General features: G+C 36.5%; 1 protein-coding gene across 2 annotated transcripts in view; it reads left to right on the top strand.

Annotated features, from left to right (window-relative positions):
* The window catches only part of LOC113048070 (TBC1 domain family member 22A-like), a 153,199-nt gene extending 133,476 nt beyond the window's left edge, over nucleotides 1-19,723 (top strand). For both annotated transcript variants that reach the window (XM_026209572.1, XM_026209573.1), the window contains exons 12-13: nucleotides 4,243-4,338; nucleotides 18,280-19,723. In XM_026209572.1, coding sequence (XP_026065357.1) covers nucleotides 4,243-4,338; nucleotides 18,280-18,408 — 225 coding nt within the window. In that variant the 3' untranslated portion in view covers nucleotides 18,409-19,723. The remainder of the gene's footprint in view (nucleotides 1-4,242; nucleotides 4,339-18,279) is intronic.
* The last annotated feature ends 5,556 nt before the right edge of the window (nucleotides 19,724-25,279 follow it).

The raw sequence follows: 25,279 nt of genomic DNA, 5'->3' as shown, positions 1-25,279 counted from the left end.
TGATTAAACACACAACACATACACCTTCTCAGAACCAATAGTAGCTTTTGTTTTCATGACAATGATTATATTTTGAAATATGTAGTACGTCCTTCTTAAGCACTAATTGCATTTTACTTCATCATAAAATATTCTGCAAATCCTGTTATCAGTTTCACCCTCATGTCACTCCTAACCCATGTACTCTATGGAATGCAAAGAAATGTATCCAATGTAACCAAGCGACTCTTTTCCATACAGTGAACAGGGATGGTTAAAAGGAACCGTTAGACTCCAAAAAACAAAAACAAAAAAAAAACTATAAAATAGCCTTGAGGAATGAAACAAAAATGTGTTGATAATCCTCCACTCTGCTGCAGCTCTCAAATCTCATTTGTATGTGCACATAATTCATATCTGGCACATCAAAACACAGTTCCAGATGTGACATCAAATGGTTGTGATGTTTCGTAACCGAATGCAACCGAGGTTGAATTTGTTGAAGGGCAAACTATTTTTAAGCAGTGTTGTCTTTGCAACTAAGTATGAGATAAAAACTTATAAATTAGAAATGTTGCATTGGCTAAAAAGTACTTACATTATTAAAGCTGAAATACCAAATGAAATAAAGCTAAATAAAAATAAAAAACAAATAAATAAATACAAAAGTATTAATAAAAAATATATTTTTTTTAAATAGATAGCACTGTACTTGACATCTGTTTAGGGGAGGGAATGACACAACTTGAATTTAATTCTGTTTCTAACACAAACAGCAAAGACTTTAGCATCATATGGACAAATTATATGGTACTTTGACAACCCCTGGTTACCTTCTATGTTTGTTCATTTTTCAGAGAAGTGCAGCTTGGACATTGTTCAACATCCATTTCCGTGGTTCATGGAGAAATTAAAGCCATTTAGATTTCGAACAACAGGAGAATTAGTAAATAATGACAGCATAAAAAAATCTGGAGTGTTAAATGCTTTAAAGAAAATGCAAAACTGGCGTCTTATCACTAGCCCACCTGTTTCTGTGCTTATGTAAACAACTGTTTTCTGGGATTAAGTCTTTTAACAGAATAAAATTAGTGGTGCATGTCATTAACAGTGTTTTGGACTGCACTTCCCATTACAAATACATGGAAGAAAGCCAGAACTCTGCATTATAGAGGCAGGCGTTCATCCCCACACAGCTGAACATATGCAGATGCAGCCCGGCCTTGTCTGTTGAGTGTCTAATTAAGTGCATTTCACGCTCGTGTGGTCATTTTGACGAGGAAGTGACTGTGGGGTAATTGGGCTGGATGTAATGTGTGCGGTCTGAAAACCACTTCCTGCCACCTTTGCTGTTTGTGTGGGAGGGCTCTTACATGCGGTACAATTGGGAAGATTTCTATTGCCCGCGTTTACCCTTGAAGAGGAGACCTGTCCTTCCTGTTTATTGCTGGAAGAAACGCGCCTATTGATTTTCATTAGGATCCTCCTGTCCGTGTCTGGCATTGCAGATAATCTTCCTTCCTCTGTGTGTGGAGCTCGTTGCACCTACAGATGGAGCGGTTACACCACGTGCATCTCACGTATAGCCAGACTTTTGGCTAACGGCATGAACCGCCCATGTAGAGGAAGAAACTTTCTGACTGATGTGTTAAGCAACCAACCACAGATTGTTTCTTTAATAGAGGTGGGGAAATCAGAGGTAGGACAAAAACTACTTTTTTCCCTAAGTAGTAAACCGTGTCCTACCCATACCTTTCACTTTCAAAAACTTTACATTTACCAATATTGTACTATAAAATTGTGAAATGTCCCATTACATTTCTTTATATTCATTAAGAGATTCACAATATATAAAAAGGAACACTTTATATTAAGGAACTATTCCCTCTATCTCTAACTAGTTGCTTATTAGCATGTATGTTAATAGCATATTGTCTGTTTATTACTACATATAGAGCACATATTAATGCATTGTTCCACATGACCATAATACAGTCTACAAACAAATACCCTGCTGTCAGCAAGCAGCAAATTAGGATTTTAATGAGGTAAAACTCTTAGGTAATAGTAAACATGTGTTCCCTATTTTAAAAGTGTTACCCACTTAACACTTAGGCTACATTCACACTGCAGGGCTTAATGCTCAATTCCGATTTTTTTGAAAAAAAAAAAAAATTTTTGCAAGGCTGTTCACATTTCCAATTAAAAGCGACCTTTTGCGATCTCCTGTGTGAACGTGAAATGACCCAGAAGTGACCCGCATGCGCAAAAGAATACTCAACTTTGTTGTTGTTTATCTTCTCGTTCCCGCCTACTTCAACGCAGAATTATGAAGTTTGTAGCGTATCAATGACGTACGGGTCGGATACATGTGGCCGTTCAGACGGAGGTCGCATTTCAAAAGATCGGACACGTCTCGGATTCAGGACCACATACCCAGGTGGCCTGGGTCACATTTGAAAAGATCAGACATGTGTCGTTCAGACTGTCATGAAAAGATCAGATACAGGTCACATGGGGGCCAAAAAATCTGATTTTTTTTTTGCTAGTGTACCTTTAAGACCATCCAAAGCTACCACAGTTAATCAATGTTTAAATATATGTGTGTGTGTGTGTGTGTGTGTGTGTGTGTGTGTGTGTGTATACATACATACATACGTACATATATATATATATATATATATATATATATATATATATATATATATATATATATATATATATATATATATATTAGGGCTGTCAAATGACTAAAATTTTTAATCAAATTAATCAGAATTTTCAGTGGATTAATCATGATTAATCACTATTTGCAACTACACCTGAATCCTAACCATTTTTTTTTTTCTGAAATGCGTACCAAAGGATAAATAACAGGACACAGATACATAATTTTCATGTATTGATTCATCAATATGTGGTTCTTTTTTTTTCTGAATTTCAAAAGTTTAACATTTACTTAATCAAATTTACCTGAGCACTATATCAAACCATGCCATTTAACTACAGATAGTGTAAGAGTTTTAGGTGAACCAGTGGTTAAATATAGCCACATATCTATGAAATTATGCATAGAGAAACTCGAAAGAATGAACTCAGAAACACAAAACATGCAACACAATCACATAAGCAGCACTCTGGGCAATCTTGTTTTTAGGAGGTGTTCATTTGCTCTGCAACAATTATTTAGGATCGATATTTTCACGTTCTGAAGGCTTCAAGTGCCAGTAAAACCAAGTAAAAATGCAAATGCTTTTTCAAACAGCTGTAATTTTCGCTGCATTGCATGTATGCGTTCTGCGCATGCGCAGTGTGAAACACAGGACGCTATAACAGGAAGAAGCTCCAGCGTATCAACTACCAAAGTCGTCTCTGTTTATCGAGCTTGGCATGAATGTATTTGAGAGTAACTGGGGTAAAAGCTTCTTCGGTGTTTTCGTCGCGGCACTCGCCGCTGTTTGTTACCATCTTGAGAATTCAGAGATCGACGAGACTTTCCTGACCTAAATAATTTGTCACACTGCGCATGCGTGAAATGCGTTAAAAAATTTGACGTAATTAATGACAAACAACTAATTTACGCCGTTAACGCGCTATTTTTGACAGCCCTAATATATATTTAAAATATATTTATGTGCGTAGAAATTGTGAACTGGCCATTTCAGTCGATGTACAGTTAAACAGAGTGGGGGAAAGACACTGCAAAAGCATGTAAAAATGAATTAAACAGCCAAAATACTAATACAAATCTGAGTATATTTGATGTAACTTAACTTTACACAACAAAAATTACAAAAGCAAAGCATAAAAAGTAATATTTTTCAAATATATTTTTTTAATTATTTCATCAACTTACTTACATCAAATGTATTTAAAAATTATTTAATTTATTTATTATTATTATTTTATATATAAAAGATATATATATATATATATATATATATATATATATAATTTTTTTTTTTTTTTTTTTTTGAGATTATCTGTTCAATTCATGAATCCCCAGCATTTATGAACCCCAGGTGCGGTGCTGAACCCAATTTCAGGAGACCTTGGGTTATCTTATTAATATCATATTAATATTTTCAGTGCACAGTTAATGTCAATGTATTTGTTCTTATTGAACCCAGCTGGTAGGCAAATGTGGATGGTCATATGTTAATGGGCTCATAATTGTGAGGTCATAATGCAAATATCAAAATTCAAATCAATATAACTCCTTTATCCGTAACTACATTGTTACTCTCTTCTCTATGTTCACAGGCAGAGCCTGAAGGATTCTCTCATTTCCATTTGTACGTGTGTGCTGCTTTCCTGGTGCGATGGAGGAAAGAGATACTAGACGAAAAAGATTTCCAGGTAAGATAGTTTCTAGTGTTGTTTTGTGCGGTCCCTGAGCCGCAGTATGTGTCGTCCTTGCGTGAGCCCCCTCCTTCCTCATTAACTTACGGGGTCGAGAGGTCAGTGCGCCTGCATTTGTGTGATGACAACAGCAGCTGCTGTAAAGGTGACATTGCGCCGTCCCTTTGAGACTCTTCTTTTTCCTGTCCTCTCTCACACTGTGATTGAGTGGTGAGGGGTTTAAGTATGGAGGCTTAGAGAGAGCAGACATGTCATTAGAAGTACAATATGAGTTTGCTTATATAATCTAAAGTCCCACTTCTCTTACTGGATTTCTGTCTTTCTTTTCCTCATCCTGTCCTCAACCATTACAGCCGCTCTCACACTTTATGACGCGACAGACAACTAGTTGTCAAGTTCCGTTCAAACAGTGTGGGTTTTTCCGAGAATGCGGTTGTGTGTCCTGAAAATTTACAGGTGTGAGTTTGGTTATAAAATGTGGTTTTCACTCCTGGAAACAACTCACAAACTGTTATTAGCATATCTGCATTAAGGACACAAGTACAGGTCTGACAGCCTTATTCTGATACTGTATGTATACTCATGCAGATAAAGTTGGATATAATATTATAATATAATATAATAATATTTTTATCAATAATTATGCAGCCGAGATTTGTTATATATTGCTTTGTATTTAGTAAACTGTATGCATGCAGGTAAATTTGGATGTACTGTAGCCATTTTTTATATATATCACTGGGTAATAATAAAGTTTACACTTTTGTTACTGCTTACTTAATTATTAGTTATGTTAGAGCATGCCACAATATCAGATCCAGCCCTGGATGCCACGTCCTGTCAGAAAATATCGGTTTTGTCTGGTAACAGAATGTCTGGTCAGCAAAAGTATCTACTACTCAAAATGCATTAACAGAAAGTCTTCTATCAGCCAAGAAGTTGACTGAGCAAAGCCAGAGAACAATAGAAGCAGGAGATAATTTAATGATGCTAAAATGGCAGCAGAGTTAATTGAATAATCATAGTTACAGTTGTTTCAGTGCTCAGACTTTATCTGACGAACAAAAATGCAAGTAGTGTTATAGCAAACTGCTTCACAAGAACATCCCTAAAACCTTGAATCTCTATACATTTTCCCTTGTATCTCTTATTAATGAAGACAACCATACCTGGAAACCACACAACTAAACAACAATGGAAAAAGAATATAAAAACAGTAATATAAATGACTAAAACAAGTACCGTATTTTCCGGACTATAAGTCACCATTTTTTCAATATTTTGGCTGGTCCTGTGACTTATAGTCAGGTGTGACTTATTTATCAAAATTAATTTGACATGAACCAAGAGAAATGAACCAAGAGAAAACATTACCGTCTACAGCCGAGAGAGGGCGCTCTATGCTGCTCAGTTCTCCTGTAGTCTACACTGAAGACATAGAGCGCCCTCTCGCGGCTGTAGACGGTAATGTTTTCTCTTGGTTCTAAATAAATGCGACTTATAGTCCAGTGCGACTTATATGTTTTTTTTCCTTGTCATGACATATCTTTGGACTGACGCAACTTATACTTAGGTGCGACTTATAGTCCGAAAAATACGGTATATAAATTGCTTGAATTATTATTATAAATGATTATATGATTAAATGTAATATTATAATTATATATAATAATATAAAATATATAATTAAACAATTAAATGATAAATGACTATAATTTAATGAATTAATAAATATTCTTTTTCTTCTTCTTCTTCTACTTCTGTGGAACACAAAAGTTGCATTTTAAAAAAATCAGAAACCACAATGATTTAATAATTGAGTCCATCAGTGACCATCAGAAAAACGGATCAGTAAATGAATCGTTCTTTTGAGTCATTTCTTTTAAATGAACCAGTGGAATTACAACGTTTACATATGTAAGCTTTCATTCGGGTAATCGAAGACCCACTTTCCACCATTCAGTCGGTTCCTTCAAGTCATATCCTACTTTTAACTTGGTCTTTCAAAAATTCTTCTTGAGTCAGAATTGCGAAATTTTACAGGGTTGAAAAGCAGTCTCAATGCAGAGTGAATCGGAATGCTACTTTTTTCTTTATAAATCTCTGCCTTCTCTGTAAACTTGCATCTCTGTGGAGTGAATAGACTGCTGTGTCTGTGTGTGTGTTGTTGTTGAATATGCAGCGAGTCAGTGGTGTGTATCAGCAGTGTGATGTTGTGGGACGGTTGATTTATTGTGTTTACAGTGCCCAGTGATTCAGAATTATCCCTCGCACCAGCTCTGCAGCACACGGCTGCTGTTTGGCATTCAGACAACAGCCCCGGGCCTTCATCTTTACCCGTCTGTGCCATGTGTCAGCAGAGAGATTATTTCTCCTATTTTTTCTCCACTTCCTTTTGTTTTTACTCTATATTCCTTGCCTTCTTTGCTGGTCTGTTTTCACACACATGACCGTTGATAAGCGATACCCTATTGTGCCCTGCATGACCGTCCTGACAGTCCAGACCAGTAAGAGGTATAGTGGTGTTGTGGGAGATCTGTGGCGAAGAAGATGACTTTGCTGCACACTCTCCTATGATTTCACCCCCTCCATTGCAATCTGTTCAGGTCAAGCTGCCCTAGACAAACAGTTCCCATACAATTCCTTGCTGCTTCTTGCCTGTTTTAAAAGGAAGAAGCAGGGAAGGCTGCTCTTAAAGTAATTGGCTAGCATGGGCAGATGCCTTCTAAGGAAATCTGACTTAAAAGGCTCTACATAGGTAGCAGCTCCCTATGTGCTCCGAATGAGTCAACTCTCATTCGAACAAATAGTTATTCAATACACAATTCTGGGTTTCACTAATCCAAACCTTGCATAATATGAGGAATTTGTTTTAAAAATTGTTGGTTAACGTTGGTTAAGCCAATGTTTCCGCATGTACTCAAATAAACAAAAAAATCTTTGAATAGTAGGGCAGTACTATAGTATAGTAGTAGCATTAAAAAATATATACATTTAACACATCTAAAATAAATATTCATGTACATATTGTCATAGAATCGAGGCAATGGAAGGCTCTCTAAAAGACAAGGTTAAGTTTGAAAATATCTATGAATTTGATCCTACTTATGAAGATAATTTTGATTCAGCGCGAGAGATTGAGATTGAAGGAAAGACTCGATGTGAAGAATTAAATAAGTCTCCATTCAGTGCGTTACGGGAGTGAGTTATGATTCTATCCCAGCATATCAAACTGTGAAAATTAGTCTTTACTTTTGAGACACTGGTCTTTCATAGCAGCAGGATTGCAGGAGTTCACAGTATGTGTCTTAAAGATGGCCTCTGGCTTTCACTTTCTCTCACTCCATTTAGCCCTTCATATGTCTTTCTAAACATCTCATTGGGACAGGCTTTCAAGAAATAATTAACACCCCATATTTTCTCAAGAGTTGTATACACAGTTTTTAAGGGGAACGCAAACTGAAAAGAAATGGATTGATGGGCGGATCATTTGTAGTGATTTTTTCAAGTATATCTTGCATGCAGCGAGACTGTATGGAACGGATTTTGAGAGAGACTGAACATTAACATGAGCCTGCTAACGAAGGCTTTCTTAACGAGCATAAGACTCGATGGCTTTTGAAAATGAAGAAATCAGAAATTGAATAAATCCTTAATTAAACATTATTCATAATACATTTTTTGCTCTCGTTAAATAATGTTTATTTAAAGGAATTGTTCACCCAAAATGAACATTCAAACACAAAATGAGATGTTTACTGTGATTCATAGTCTGCCAAGGATGACTTCAAACCGCATCATAAACATAAGTCCCATATGGATATTGGGTGTCTCCTGAAATCATTGTATAATTGTTAATCATTATTGCCAACAAAAATCTTCCTCTTCAATTTAGTGAAATGTTATTTGTTCTCTCATACTGTCAAATGTCAAAACACTTCATCAGGTTAAACATCAATAAAATCAAACTTTATTGGTTCTGTCTCAAGACCAGTTGTTATTGACTTCAAAGCTGGTGAGATGCATACTGCTGGACCAGTTTTCTCAAATGCAAGTAAGATCAAATCATTTTAGGAGCTTACTTCGATTGTATGAAGAAGAACGGCTTGGATTTTCTCCTTTTGTATTCCATAGAAGTCAGTTTTACAAGTTTGAAATTGGGTGAGAATGAGAACATAATGACCAGAATTGGACATTTTTTCATGAATTATACCTTTTAAACATAAAAGTCTAAATTATGTAGATATCCATGCAGTTTTTTTAAATGTTTTAGAAGAGGGAGTAGGTGTGACTTTTGTCTGACCCCCTGGTATTTCAGGGCATTTGTAATGGCTTCTATTCTTGGCAGGAGGGCAATTAATCAGTATTGAAGCAGGGGGGAAATCTTTACTGGGACAGAGTAAAGGTTAAAAGGACTATATCACAGCACCCTCATGGAAACCTGCTGTATGAACCAATCTGACCCACTTTTACCCTTCCTTCACCCCTCATAATGTTAGGTAGGGTTGGGAAACAGAAACCGCTCTTAATGAGAAATTAGAAAAGATATTGGTGCATGATTTTTATGGTATTTGGTTCATGCAACATCTGCCTTTTTTTAGTGTCTGGGCTATTGTCTGGTTGTCATCTTAATTTCTTTTTGCTATGTGCATGTTCAACTTCCAAGCATGTTTCTTGCAGTTAAAAAATTGGTGCAAATGGATTAGTTTGTGGTATATAATTTATAATGTAGGTTTACCTAAGCTGAGAATGACACCCTAATCTAATCCACTTTAAAACAGTGATGTATTTTAAATTTGTTGCATATAAAAAAATGATGTTTAGCAAAATCCACAGTATTCATAATGGAGAAAGCTCATTTTTGCCCCCATTATACTGTTGTTACAGCTTCTGCCAGCATCTGCTTAATGGACCATGCTAACTAGCTAAACTTTCACCCCATGGTTTGTACTCAGTGTTATTCATAAATATCAGTGTCTACTGCATCAGTTCTACACTTGAGAATTAAATGCTCCTGTTAAGACTCTGCACTCAACAAAATAGTTATTTTGAGGCAAAAAAAAAGGGAAAAAAGAAGAGAAGCTCTAATACTTGGGTAAGTGAGCGTGGAGGCATGATGGCTGCTGCTATCTGTGCTCTAAGCTCCTCGTATTCACTGCATGGTACTGCCGATACTAATGACTTCTGTTTTTTCATACTTAAAATCACATCAAGGCCGTTAAAGATCTGAATGAAAGAGAGGCGAAGCCATGTGCAGTTGAACATTGGCTATGTGAGCTGCCTGCATCTTCCCTGCGGAGTACCGCTGCAGGTTACAGACCACCAAATGTCAACCCCTGATGCCATTTAGTGAAGGCAATATGCAGCAAATGAGCTCCCATTAGGGGTTTGTTTATTACGTAATGAGAAATCCTTTGGTGCAGCTAACGGCCCGAGAACCTCTTCCCTCTTTTGTCAGTGATTGCCAAATTACTCTGTTTATTAATGGGATTTTGTTTCGCTTTTTGGAGCCCCGTTGTCTCAAATGTCTAATAGAATAGAAAAATATATAGTCTTTTATCTCTAAATAACCTAAATGATTATTTCAGCAGTCCCTTATCAAATTACAATGACTATATAACAAAGGCATCGTTGGTTTTCTCCCAACAAAAGCATGATTATACTGCCCCCTAAAATACCTCATCCCAGAAAGCAAGCAAAAATAAAAATCAAAGGCAAGAGAAATGTGTCTTAATACAAAAAAAACATGAATACAAATGTTTCTATTTGACAATATTTCTGTCAAACTCTTGATTGGAATTGATCAAACTCAGGCTACATAACTTTTCCGGACCCCAGTGACATTTATTTTCTCACTTACTGGAAGCATTCTGGGATTGCCTTCTTCATATAGGATATGTGCAGTTAAACCTTAGATTTTGGCCAAACATATGTTAGTAATGACTTCGCATTGAAGATCATCATCATTAAAACGCTGTTTCCAATGTTTCAAACACACACAATGTTTTCGAAACCGAGTTCGACTCTTCTTCCAATGGGTGCGTCACTTTGTTTGTCGACAAAAGTTAGCCTAACCTCTTTTCTCCCATGCTACCTGTTTTCAGGACATGGACAATCATAACCTTCATTCCAGTCAACTCACACATACACGCACACATCTTGAACAAACTCTGTAGCTACTAAGTTTTGTAGTCTTGTGTCTCAAAGCTTTAACATGGCAGTTCATAGAGTCCTCTCTAACCGCTGAGACGCAGTCGGGTGTGAGCTAAGATAACGCGTTTATGCCTGGATGGAAGGAGGAATCGGAGAAATCAATCTTCCACTTTGGAGTTTTAATGGGTTGATTTAAATGGAGTTTACGGCAGAACAGGAGCTAGATGAATCACAAAGCAGCACTTTAATATGTGTGTGTGCTATATTTGGAAGAGCGTTGACTGCACAAGTACCCACTGAATCTCTACAACACATGAAGCTGAAAACATGGAGCTATGTATAATTATTATTCCCACCATATGCAAATGTGAGGCTTAATTAAAAGGGGGCTGTATATTATGCTGTCCATGAAATGAGCTTCTTCCCTCTATATAATGAACACCTTTATACTGGCTTTATTAGTTGTGCATATTAACAGCTTGTGATCTACATGAACATGGACAATATCTGTATTATCCTTTGGTTATATCTAAGCTTTATTCACACTTAACTTAAAATTGCAACAATCTATTTGGCCAAACTGTTCTATGTAATTGCCACCCTGTAGTTTTTGCTTGTATTTTCCACTTCCACCCCAACTTATTTGAGTCTCCAAAGAAAATAATGAGGTTTTAAACCTAATTTATCATTTATTCCTGTGGTTGGAAAGCTGATTTTTTTTTTTAGTCACTACACTTTATTACAATCTTCAGTGTCCTTCAAATCTCATTCTAATATTCTGATTTATTACCAATGCTGGAAACAGTGCTGCTTAATATTTTTTGGAACCTAATATGGAAAAACACTAATATATTGTCTTTGAGTATTGGCATGGACAAGCATCTTTTCCTTAGAAAAGAAAAAATAAATCTAGTTCTGTATGCTACAGTCTAAAACTTTAATTTGCCCTGGATATATTCACTACTTCCTCTTTGAATGGAACAAATGCAAAGAATATTTCATCCTCGCTTTCCTCAAGTCCTTCGAAATTGACTGAATAAATAAAAGTAAAAGAAATGGCAAAGAACTCCGAGGGGAAGCCGAGTGGTTCATACCTGCTACGTTCATTATGCTGCTAAATTAAAAAGCAGCAACTACCAGCTCCTAATGTTTTGTCTCTTTCCACCTCAGGTGGTTCAAACACCCGAAACTAAATAGATTCACTGTCTGTGTGAATAACTGCAAGCAGACAAAGTCTTAATTTGTTGTGCGGCTTCTTTGGGGCATGTGGCTGATTGGCTTACCGCTCATACTTCTGAGCTAATAGAGCTTTTAAACGTGTCTTCTTGAGTGTGTACATCACTGAGATTCCTCATTTCATCAAGTGCTAGAGTGACAGAAGCTAAATTACTGTGCCAAATTAGTTTTAGTACACCATATTTGTTAGTGGAATGCAAGTCAAGTACCAGTTACATATACGTTTTTGTTTGAGAATTAAGATTCAAGGGTTTTAGTACTGAACCTTAAAATGGGAAATGTCTCATATCTGCTCCACTTCCGGTGTTGAATTAAAAAGACTAATTTAAGTTAGATTAAAACAGGTTTCCCACATTTTTTGCATTCTTTGAGAATGACATCCTAAAAATGACTTGAGTGTTTTCAATTTGAGATAGAAGTTTTATAGGTGATATCAATAATTCTATGTATTATCAACTTCTTATGAATGACCTCCCTCTAAAAATACTAAATGAATACTAAATACTAAAATGTGCTTGTACATAAATGTTAATGAGCAAATGGTTGTGATGCTAGTCTTAACAGTTCTGGGTTTTCACAGCTTAGTTTCATTAGCAAGAACAAATAAATACAAAATATGCCTGCCTTGTAATCTATCTGCTGCAAATGTCAAGCACTTTTTCAAGTAACTTCCCATTTTACATGCATATTGGATTTAAACCGTTTACAGCAAGCTGTAATGAAGTGTGATTCACTTATCTAATTGTTTGTGGACTTTTTAGTGTCTTCATCTCTCTTGGGGGGCCTCAGCAAGTTCATTATTAGTTTTTGTGGGTGTAAGATTACACAGTTAGTCAGTAAGGAATTTGCATGCAATTTTAGGAAAACCCATCTCTTGAGATTTATAGTAGTGCAGATATTTTCCTTGCCATCTAGGAACTGAGTTATAGTGTTGACTCTATTAGGACAGTCGCATTGAAGGATTAGATGAAATGAACTCTTCCTGATTAATCGAAAACCTAGCACATTCGTCAGAGAACTTGTAATTTTGTCCACACTAGAGCTTCTGGTGGAGACCCACCGGTAATGATTAATCGTCATACGCGCAGGTCCCGAATGAACATCAACCCTCCTTTCCTGTAAACGTGCTTTAATACAGTTTAATGATAGAGTGTCACTGCTGCAGGAAGCTCGCTCAACGAGAGGCAGGGAAAATTTATCCAAAAAGAGATGAGGAAAAGCATGGAGGACTTAATATCCTGGAAGTAATTACAGCTCTGCTCCTTCCACGTGCACCCGAATGCCGAGACTCAAGCTATCGCTTCTCTGTCTTGCAGGAGCCTTGATAAACAAAGCTGTTTATAAAGTTCCTCGCAATCAATCACCACCTCTCTACCGGTTAGTCTCACAAGTGTTTAAAACGCAGGGATCAAACGCTCCAAATCCGCGACTTAGCCGTTTGATGGAGTGACTACGTAGCTGTTCTTGAGCCCATGATCGATTCTTACAAATTCAGGAGGGATCGGCGAGAAGATGAGGGGCTAAATGTCTCCATTCGGCATAATCCTTGGTGGCAAACATTCCCTGACCAGTGACTTGTATATAGTATTCAGTCTCTGCTATGCCAAAGTTGTTTGCCAACAGCAGGCAGTAGTGAGGCATCGTTAATGTGCCAGTCCAAAACGTCTGCATCAAAATGCACGATTGCAACTCTTTGCCTATGATTATCTGTTTGGCTTGAATGCTGTTAGGTTAGAGAACATTCCTGTGGGATCCTTCATGTCCGTTAGCAATCAACATTATATCATCACCCAAGATAAGCTGAAACAAGAGAGAACAATAAAAATGTCTCAGGGTGCGTAGAGATAAATGGCGCCTATGAAGAATATTCCCTTAACCCTCAAAGACTGAGACAGCCGCGGCCAAAAAAAATCTGTTGTTCTTAAATCTTTAATAACTTTTGAACCACTAATACTGTCTGTATGCTTTAAAAATTAGGCCAACCTTTTAAACTAGTGTTACTGCACACCCTATGTCCAACGCTTTTGGTGCTGCATGGTATTTATTATTGATGTCCAGTTGCACAGTGTGACTTGATTCAAATTGGTTCCAGTTTATTAATATACTCTTCTATGTAATGTATGGTGTCATGGTGACGGTGTTGGTGTTGCCTTTGCGATGTTACAGTAGATCTGGTCTAGTAATGGAAAGGGACTATTTGTGAACCTGGAGGATTACTAGGATTCACCAGTATCGCTGACCCCCCGGAGCAATACACTTAACCCTGGGGTCCTCCAGAGGGACTGTTTCTGTTGGAAATGCAATATAAGTCACTTTAGATGAGGCTGCCTGTCTGACTAACCAACCGTCAGTTTATTTCAACATAAATATTTCGTTCTATTTTGAAAGCGAAACCTTGCGTGATTCTCAAAATGCTATCCAGATATTTTTTTGCAATGTAACAGTACTACGGAAGATTATTAATGCATCTGGCCACCGTTTTAACTATTAAGATCGTACAAACACTATGAAAACATGGTTTAAAAATGCATGTAAAACCATTCTTAATGTCAGTATTGCATTCAAACTGATTTCTTTAATACATGACAGTTTTCTGAACCCAGTTGCATAGACTTATATATTACTAATAAATACAAATATAGGCCGTAAGGACATTGTTGAAATAGTCCATGTGACATCAGTGGTTCAACAGTAATTTTAAGTTTGGCCTAAAATGAATATTTTCCTGTTTGACACTGTAAAGCTGCTTTGGCACAGTATTGTATAAAGCGTTATTCTAATAAAGATGACTTGGCTTTAGGAAGTTACGAGAATACTTTTTTGTTTGCAAAGAAAACAAAAATAACAACTTTATTCAACAGTTTCTTCTCTTCCGTGTCAATCTTCAATGCGCATTCGCGAGATGCTGACACCGAAGCCGGCATTCTTATGTGATGAACTTGAAAAAAAGGGTTGTGAAATCCATTTCATATTGACTGTAATGATGGCTATTGGCAGTGTTGTTATTGCATCTCATAACTAACAGTGTTTCTTCCATCTACATGCTCCAGAGGAAAAGTCCCTAAATGCAACAAAAATTAACAGTCCTGCATCAATTATGTTAGTTGGCTGTGGAGATCATTAGATGCTTCATTTATATCCAATTATTCGGCTTGGCTCATTTCAAGCAATTAGAGTCCTAATCTAGTTATTTGCTTAAAACTAGGATGTGCTGAGCATTCTGATTAACAGATTTGGGTATTACATGGATGGATTTGTTTAAAGTATAGTTGACAACTGTTTTGATGTGTGCACTGCATTATTTAATTCGTCAAATCCCGGTCTGTTTCTTTAAAACACATTTGTTAGTGTTCAGATACTCAGTGGCTGGGAAAAGGTAGATTACTCCTCAAAGACCAAAGGTCTTGGACTTACACCTACACCATCTTAGACTGATCTTCAGGGATATAATTCATCATCAAATGTTACATGCTCTCACTCTTTTCCTTTAAACGATCTACTTGAATTCAAAGAGAACATGGATGCTTAAAACAAAATATTGGAGAGACAAATCCTAGCTTATGAAGAGTCTGTTGACATTTAACAAAAAAATTGAATCTGCTGTTACCTGTTGGAGTGCAATATGTGGTTGTGGAAGGAAATGTTCAGACTTAGAGATTTAAATACTCTCCTGAGTGTGGTTGTATAACATTAAGCACTTTTCTTTGCTAGCAAAGTCATTCCCTGTAGCATTGCTTCCGAAATCACATTTTTGGCACATCATCCTGTAACTTCTTACTCTGAGATAACAGAATCCTCAGGCTAGGTCGTGTTTGTTGAAATGAAAATGAACAGTAGCCAGTCAATCACATTGGTTGGCTATATACTTTATATCACTCATTTATTTCCAATTATGTGGCTTGGCTCATTACGAAGTAATTAGCTATAATATAGTAATTTGTCAAGAAAAAAAAAGACCTTGATAACAGTGTTGATTAGTATTTGATTTGGCTATTACATGGATGATTTCATTTTAAATATAACTGGTGGCTATAGTTACTGATAGCAGTGTCAGTATAGAATGTTATACTGTGCTCAAGTACGTAAAATAATCAGATACCATAAAACAATTACGCAAGTGCATCATTCATTTCATAAATGTTGCCTTGAAAACATGGACGGTATGCAGAAAATCTCATTGGATTGGAGGTATTTTAAAGATTCTTAAAGCATCATCTTAAAGCACGCCTGTGTAGAACTGCTATTGTGAAAGCAGAGCAGCTTTCAGGATTCTTCGGTAATCATATTCACAACTGTGCATTGTAATACTCGTATTAAATAAGCACGCATCAGAGCTCTACTTGAAGATCATTGTTTATTGTCCTTTGGTGTTGTCCCCCGACTCGTAACATTTCATAAAATTCCTCAATCATGTGTTTGTGAAGTTGCGCAGGGAATTATATACTCATCTTTGTTTACATAGTCTTTGAATCATACATACGAGGGGTAAACGAAAGTCTAATCAACACTTTTGTAATAAAAACAATGTTGTTATTACCCTGCTTTGTAATCTTAGTCTAATTGTCTATGCTAAAGACAGAACCAAAGAAGACGGTTTAGTTTAATTTGTCACCTAATGCCACTTGCGACACTGAGAATGCAACACTCATTTGCATTGGCTTACAAATCGTGTTCCAGTGTGCAGTGACATGGGAAATCAAGCTTGTCTAGCTAGAAGCAATCTTCTTCACACATGTATGTTTTTTTTTCACTGATGTATTGGAGCCTTAAAGAGTTGTGGCTTGAATTTCTGGAGTTCAAGAATCTGAGACACCGCAGCTCTTCTGTGTAGCATGCACTGCGTATGAGACATGTCAGGTGACTTTCATCTATGTTTGTTTTCATTACTTTCATCCCAAATGTGGAGAGAATGGCAGTTTTAAGTGTAATCAGTTGAGATGCTTGTTAGTTCTTGAATAAATGATCAAATCAGGATTTGGCGTATTAACAATCAGATGTTTGCAGAACTTTGATGCTTTCTTTATCATATATATATTTTTTTATATCCTTCTCTTTTACCTTTCTCGCTTCCATCCATCCCCCTTGTACCCCACTGTGATGGAGTATTAAGTGTTCTCCTTCTCCTTCATCAGGGCCAGCAGGATAGGTGAATTAGGCTGGGAGATTGAGGCTCTAAGCCGCTGTAATGCAGTCATTGACTCTGAGGCCTGCTTTTGCTGCCTGACGCCGCCTTGAGTGAATTAGACTTGGCCTTCTATATCTAAGAGAAATGGGCTTCCACCGGGAAGGTCCTGAACACACAGCTTGACAGGCAGCTCACTCTCTCCATCCTACACTTAAGATTGAGCAGTTGAAGAATCTGTGATTGAAAGTTATAATAATTTGGAGAGATACGGTGGTGCTTTGTGATAGCATGGCTTGACCCCGCTGAAGAAAAAGAAATAAACAATTCGGTTGGAAAGATGCCTTCTCTTGTCTGCCAAGCGCCAAGCAAGACTCTTTCAGGCAAAGCGAAGGTATGTGGTTCAGTGTTGCCAAGTCTGCGGTCTTCCAGCGGAATTGGGCTACTTCAACACTGTTTCCACGGGTTGTTTTTCATGTCTGTAGGTTAAAGCAACCCCAATATTGTGATATTTAGCCCCTAAAATGCAAATTTTTGTATTTTATACCCAGGAAAGTAATTTTTATCGGGGACCCCACTCGAAACACGACTGGGATAGTTTTGAGTACCAATTGGGCGGGTTTTGTTATGAAAACCTGGCAACCCTGATGTGGTTTACCTAGGCAACCCTTCCTCCTAAGATAAATAAATGAAATTCTTTACTGCTTTACAGAAATGTTTCATGCATCATGTAATCGTTCGGTCTGTGTTTCAATCCCAGAAAGATATCGATATATCATCATGTAAACAATCTCACATAACGTTACATTTGTTTCAGAAAACCCGTCAATAGCCATATAATCAATGACTTTCGATGGAAAAGTGAACTCTAGAAAGGATCATTTTACTAATTATTCATGCGCTATATTACATATTCATTATTTGACATCCCCCATTTAAGTGGTTATATCAACTACAAACTGAAGTAAAAGCATAATTATATAATAAAACATTTATAATATCATGTTTATCTTTTTTTCTATAAAAGTCTTATGTGCAATTTAAAAGTTTGTTTACAAATCATTAATATACGTACCACCAAACTGAATGGTTTACTGAATGGTTTGCAGCATTTGTTGAGATTTTTCATGTAAAAAAATAAAATAAAACTGGCTATATATCCAAATAAATAGATAGCGATTTAAATGGAATCGTGATCTAAATTGAGTCGAATCGCAAGCATGTGAAACAAAATCGAATCAAAGCCCTGCTAAGAAACATACATGCTCACTGTTTGTGACCCAGCCTAGTAATACAGGGCTTCATTAACACGACAATCAGTCATTTAGTTTTTCAGACTACCTACCCTCTAGTTGATTAGACAATGTATATTGTTTTTGTGTTTGTACGTGCAATCCTTTCTAACAAAATCTCTTTATCCTCCACAGGGTCTGATGATTCTGCTCCAGAATCTACCCACAATGCACTGGGGAAACGAGGAAGTAAGCGTTCTCCTAGCTGAAGCTTACCGGCTGAAGTTTGCCTTTGCCGACGCTCCTAACCATTACAAAAGATGAGGCTTCGCCCAGCACGATCACTGAATATGACGAGCCCTACTGAACTGAAACGTGACATTTTTATGGAAGTGGGAATCTGGTCTGCAGCGGTTCCTGGAATTTTTTCCTCATTTCTACTAATCTTAGCACTCCGAATGCCATGAGTCACCCGGATGTCAAAATCATGCACTCGTGAAATACACTAAATTCAATCTTTGTTTCTCATGCTTTTCTTTTCCAGTTGAATCACAACCGTTTCCAAGAATTATTATTATTATGTTTATTTTTGTTTTTGCGGCAAAGTTCATTTAGACAACAGGATTCTAAGAAGTAACAGCAGCAGTAGGATGGATGCATGCCCAGTTGATTCATGGCAATAACAAGACATCACTCAGAAAACATGGTTTATAAACATTCGCAGTAAGATCGTTTGGCTTAAACAGCGCCTACGAACACTTAATTTAACATTGGTCTACCTCAGGCAGTGGCCAGAAATTGTGGGGTGTTTATTTAGTCTCTGAACAGTGTCCATGAGGCTTTGCAGTGGAGTCAATAAAATCTGCCTTATTTTGGCTGAGGTTCGGTGAACAGAGGCAGCTGGAGATGCAAGCTGAAGAACTGATTCAACTTTTTGCGTTCTCTTTTGCTTATGGCCCTGTCATTTTGAAGTCTCATTTTGATATTGATTTAATAATCCGTACTGACTGTACAATGCTGTCATTAATAGATGTGTTTGGGGATTGACATTTTGTCACTATTTGAACTGTGCGCTGCTTAAATCATGTCATCAGGCTTTTACATTTGTGTGCCAGTTCATACAACTAAACATGAGTGAAACTGCACTTGATAAGTCTATTTTACTCCCTTCATTACAATATATATTCTATGAATCCGCTTTTTTTTTTTTTTACTATATATTGTTTACATGAGCCTAAGTTGTGCCTAACTCGAAATTGATGACATCACATATTTATTTTACATTCATGATCATTTAGGACGGGGCAAAGCAGAACATTTGCCTTGACAACATTTACTCCTGCATAAACCGTGTGAATTCAGCAGCTTTACTGGTCTCCTGTTTGATAGGTCGTAGAATTGAAGGAACTTACTGTAACTGACATTCAGTGCCTGAACAACATGGGGTTACTGTACGAGCTACGTGGGTGCTGGCAGATTTTCTGGATACCAAGATTCTTGACTTAGTTTCTTCACTTCAAACTACAGAAACGTCAGAATGGATTTTAAAAGAGGTGTGAGTGAAATGTTCTTGAATTAAATAGCTGTGTACAGAATTATGTTTTCAAAGAGATGTAAATAGAAAAATGTGTAAATAAATTATATATATATATATGATGATAATTTGTTGACTCGTTTAATGTTTGGTTTGTTTAAGATTGACTAATATTATAAATTGGAATAATGTAACTTAGTTTATGGAGCATTTCTCACTATTAACTAGAATGTCCGCTGTTTATATATATATATATATATATATATATATATATATATATATATATATATATACATATACGTATATATATATATATATATATATATATATATATATATATATATATATACACACACATATATGTATATACACACACACATATATATATATATATATATATATATATATATATATATGTATGTATGTATGTATGTATGTATATATATATATATATATATATATATATATATATATATATATATATATACTTGCCAATGAAATAAAAACAAAACCATGGGTAACACTTTAGTATAGGGTCCAATTCACACCAATATCTAGTTGCTTATTAGCATGTCTATTAGTAACATATTGGCTGTTTATTAGTGCTTATAAAGTACATATAACGCATGACATCCCTAATCCTACCCAATACCTTAAACTTAACAACTACCTTATAAACTATTAATAAGCAGCAAATAAGGAGTTAATTGAGGCAAAAGTCATAGTTAATGGTTAGTTAATAGTGAGAATTGGACCCTAAAATAAAGTGTGACCAAACCATGAAATATCAACTGGAATTACTATGCAATGAGAAAGACAATATGAAAGGATACAGTCTATTTTACGAAATGAACTTTAATCAGGTCTGTTAGACTGGCATTACAATGTCCCACCCTTACAAATCTCAGGTCCATGCTGAACTCTTATCAAAGCCATTTCAACCCAATGTTTTCAAAATCCCCATCATTTTTACTGGTTTTATATGAGGTGGGATGTCGTCAGGTCCCTGTGGCTGCGTGCTGCAGGTTTGCTGATTAGAGTCTTAATATGCGCGCTGCATGCAGGGCGGGAGTTCCTCTCATTAGACTGACTGATGTTCACAGTGGCAGGTAATTAACGGCCCGCAGCAGCTCTGCCAGGCCATTCACATGAATTAAAAACACATTCAAATCACCACGGCGCCTGCATCTGAGAGGTGTCATAAAATGAGAACCTGTGAGAGAGAGAGAGAGATGGGATATGGAGTTGATCAACGAAGAACGAATGCCGAGCTGAATCCACGTGCTTTTGTGAAGTTGCATTATATTATCGTTATTAAGGTAATGTTCTGAGTCTGGTAAGCTTTATGTACAGCACCTGTGACATGCTTTTTGTTATTTGTCGCTCATTTTGCAAAAAATGACATGTACGGTGGCACATTAGGAAGGTAAGTGTTTAGCAACTAACAATTTGTCCACAGTAATTATTCAACTTTAAATGTAAAATTTATATGGTTTTTCGGCCAATGAAATTTGACAGTGAGCGACTGACAAAATGTCCTGGCACTAGTTGGTTATGACAAAAATTCCAAATATACAGTACATAAAGTGACTTAAGTTATCATCACATGCCCCAGTATTAAGTGCATAGAGTGGAGGATTATGGGACTGAATTTGATAGACTTTTGACTCTGGTAGAAAAAAGAAAATTGATTCCTTATCATTTATAGATGTATTCGTTTAAAATGTTGCTCTAGTAAGATATTTGTTTATTTATTTACTTAGTTAAAGCTGCAGTCGGTAACTTTTGACGCTCTAACGGTTAATAAACATCGTAGCCGGATCTACTTCTCTCTGTTTATGTCTATGAAGAATCACAAAGGTACTGGGTTACTCCGCCGCGGTACCCCGGAAGCAATCTAAAATAGTCTGAATATAAACACTTATTATAGGTGCACCCTAGTGATTCAGGACAAGCTAAAAACACGGTTTGGAAAATGGATTTATGGTGTACTCGCTTAATATATACATTTTTCTACATTTTGAACACAAACAAAGTTACGGACCACAGCTCTGATTGGTTGTTTTTTACCGGGAGAGATGGAGTTTCTGCAAATGGCAATAGGAGCACTGGGAGGAGCTAGAGGAGCTTGATTTTTTCACAGATTATCTGTCTCATATTCTACTGTCAGGACATAATAACAGGTTTCACAAATATGTAAAAAGAATACATTTTTACAAAAGTTACCTACTGCAGCTTTAATTACCTACCTACCTTCCTAACCACCCACCCACCAATGCAAAGCTATAATTCATGTACTTCTCACAAAAACACTGTGCCATTTCAAGTGCTGCTATACTGGTTAAGTTCATTTTTCTCATATACTAGCTTGTCTCTATAAGCTAAGGAGCTTGACTGCCCAGGGGGAAAAAAAAAAACTAAATACACCAGCAAATGTGATTACAGATGATTTCTTCCCAGCCAGTGACAGTCATGTAAAAGCCATCTACAATACTGCACATATAACCGCTCTGAAAATGAAAAAGGATTATAGCAAATGCCTATATGCTTTGATTCCGCATCTAATTCACATCATGTCTGCTTTTCAGATCTGTTGAATTAGCATCAATGCTTTTAGTTTTGTAGGTAGTAATACACTGATTGTACAATGTGTCATAATGGCTCTTAATTTCACTGTTGTGTAAAATGAAGCTGTTGCTGAAAATTCAGTGCCCCATCAGTAGTATATTAATTTTATATTGTTTATTGTTTTTTTACTATCCAAATCAAGAAATGTCAACGTGTTATGCTAAAATTTCAAGTAAAATTGAGTTTGTCTGTTCTAGCTATTCATGATATAAATGAAGTATTATATTATTATAAGTATTATATTGTTATTATATTATTTCTATAATAGTGTGCATATATTACACTGTTAAATGACCATTAAATTGATGTTTCAGGTGTAGTCAACTTTGAAGAAACAATGTGGAATAAATTAAAAAAAAAAAACTGAATAATAAATCCCACCGCAATACATTTTATGGATCCCCAATGACAAAGTTTAAAAAATACTGTAGGAGTATTGCCTGGAAAAGTTTGCATGGGGGTAAGATGATGTAGTAGTACTTTAGTCTCTAAAGTATATACAATATAAAGGATAATATGGAGAAAAAAGAAGTCTACAGTATTTCAATTTCCTTTATTTAGTTTAGTTGATTTACACATCATGATTTTATTTGTACAGGGTTTCATTTATGTTGACTATATAAAATAATATGGTAAAAGTACAAATGTTCTGTATTATTTAAATTAGATTTTTCCATTCTATTGATACATTATGGTAATATGTGTTGGTAATATATGATAATAGCTTGAATATTCATGTAATTTATTAAAGCTCTCTCTCTCTCTCTCTCAGTGCAATAGACTACTTGTTATTGTCATTCTGTATTCAAGGCAGCAAAGTAATTGTGTTAAAGGTCAATGTGAAAGTCGTGATGTGATCCAGCTCACATCAACAAGAAATCATCAGGAATCCAAAGGACATTATGTCATCATAAACTGACACTTATGTTTGAAAAACCCTGCTGAACATTCTATCAGACTAAAGGGGTGGTCACATTCACCATTTTTTTTTTCATGGGCAAAATGCAGCCGCTTCGATATAAATCTATGAGATCTATAACATAGTCTTATAGCAATTCATAACTATTCAGCGTTTTGGTGAATTGGTGGCAAATGTGTATACATTTCCGTGATTCTCATTGGTAACACTTTAGAATAAGGTTCCATTAGTTAATGTTAGTTAACTACTTTCGTTAACATGAACTAAGCAAGAACAATCCTTCTACAGCATCTATAAGTCTTAGTTCATGTTAATTTCAACATTTACTAATGCATTATTTAAATCAATCAATCAATCAATCACCTTTATTTATATAGTGCTTTAAACAAAATACATTGCGCCAAAGCACTGAACAACATTCATTTGGAAAACAGTGTCTCAATAATGCAAAATGATAGTTAAAGGCAGTTCATCATTGAATTCATTGATGTCATCTCTGTTCAGTTGAAATAGTGTCTGTTTTAATTTGCAATCAAGTCAACGATATCGCTGTAGATGAAGTGACCCCAACTAAGCAAGCCAGAGGCGACAGCGGCAAGGAACCGAAACTCCATCGGTGACAGAATGGAGAAAAAAACCTTGGGAGAAACCAGGCTCAGTTGGGGGGCCAGTTCTCCTCTGACCAGACGAAACCAGTAGTTCAATTCCAGGCTGCAGCAAAGTCAGATTGTGCAGAAGAATCATCTGTTTCCTGTGGTCTTGTCCTGGTGCTCCTCTGAGACAAGGTCTTTACAGGGGATCTGTATCTGGGGCTCTAGTTGTCCTGGTCTCCGCTGTCTTTCAGGGCAGTAGAGGTCCTTTCTAGGTGCTGATCCACCATCTGGTCTGGATACGTACTGGATCCGGGTGACTGCAGTGACCCTCTGATCTGGATACAGACTGGATCTGGTGGCCACGGTGACCTCGGAACAAGAGAGAAACAGACAAATATTAGCGTAGATGCCATTCTTCTAATGATGTAGAAAGTACGGTGTTATGTGAAGTGTTCCGGTTCCAGTTTACCTAATTAATGCAGCCTAAAAATCCTTTAACGGATTTGGATATTAAAAGCATATTAGTATGTTATGTGTAAGCCAGGTTAAAGAGATGGGTCTTTAATCTAGATTTAAACTGCAAGAGTGTGTCTGCCTCCCGAACAATGTTAGGTAGGTTATTCCAGAGTTTAGGCGCCAAATAGGAAAAGGATCTGCCGCCCGCAGTTGATTTTGATATTCTAGGTATTATCAAATTGCCTGAGTTTTGAGAACGTAGCGGACGTAGAGGAGTATAATGTAAAAGGAGCTCATTCAAATACTGAGGTGCTAAACCATTCAGGGCTTTATAAGTAATAAGCAATATTTTAAAATCTATACGATGTTTGATAGGGAGCCAGTGCAGTGTGGACAGGACCGGGCTAATATGGTCATACTTCCTGGTTCTAGTAAGAACTCTTGCTGCTGCATTTTGGACTAGCTGTAGTTTGTTTACCAAGCGTGCAGAACAACCACCCAATAAAGCATTACAGTAGTCTAACCTTGAAGTCATAAATGCATGGATTAACATTTCTGCATTTGACATTGTGAGCATAGGCCGTAATTTAGATATATTTTTGAGATGGAAAAATGCAGTTTTACAAATGCTAGAAACGTGGCTTTCTAAGGAAAGATTGCGATCAAGTAGCACACCTAGGTTCCTAACTGATGACGAAGAATTGACAGAGCAACCATCAAGTCTTAGACAGTGTTCTAGGTTATTACAAGTAGAGTTTTTAGGCCCTATGATTAACACCTCTGTTTTTTCTGAATTTAGCAGTAAGAAATTACTTGTCATCCAATTTTTTATATCGACTATGCATTCCATTAGTTTTTCAAATTGGTGTGTTTCACCGGGCTGCGAGGAAATATAGAGCTGCGTATCATCAGCATAACAGTGAAAGCTAACACCATGTTTCCTGATGATATCTCCCAAGGGTAACATATAAAGCGTGAAGAGTAGCGGCCCTAGAACTGAGCCTTGAGGTACTCCATACTGCACTTGTGATCGATATGATACATCTTCATTCACTGCTACGAACT

This window comes from Carassius auratus, chromosome 29 (genome assembly GCF_003368295.1).
Source record: "Carassius auratus strain Wakin chromosome 29, ASM336829v1, whole genome shotgun sequence".
Classification (NCBI taxonomy): Eukaryota; Metazoa; Chordata; class Actinopteri; order Cypriniformes; family Cyprinidae; genus Carassius; species Carassius auratus.
Note: the sequence above shows the minus strand (reverse complement) of the source record. Positions and strands in the feature narration are given on the sequence as shown.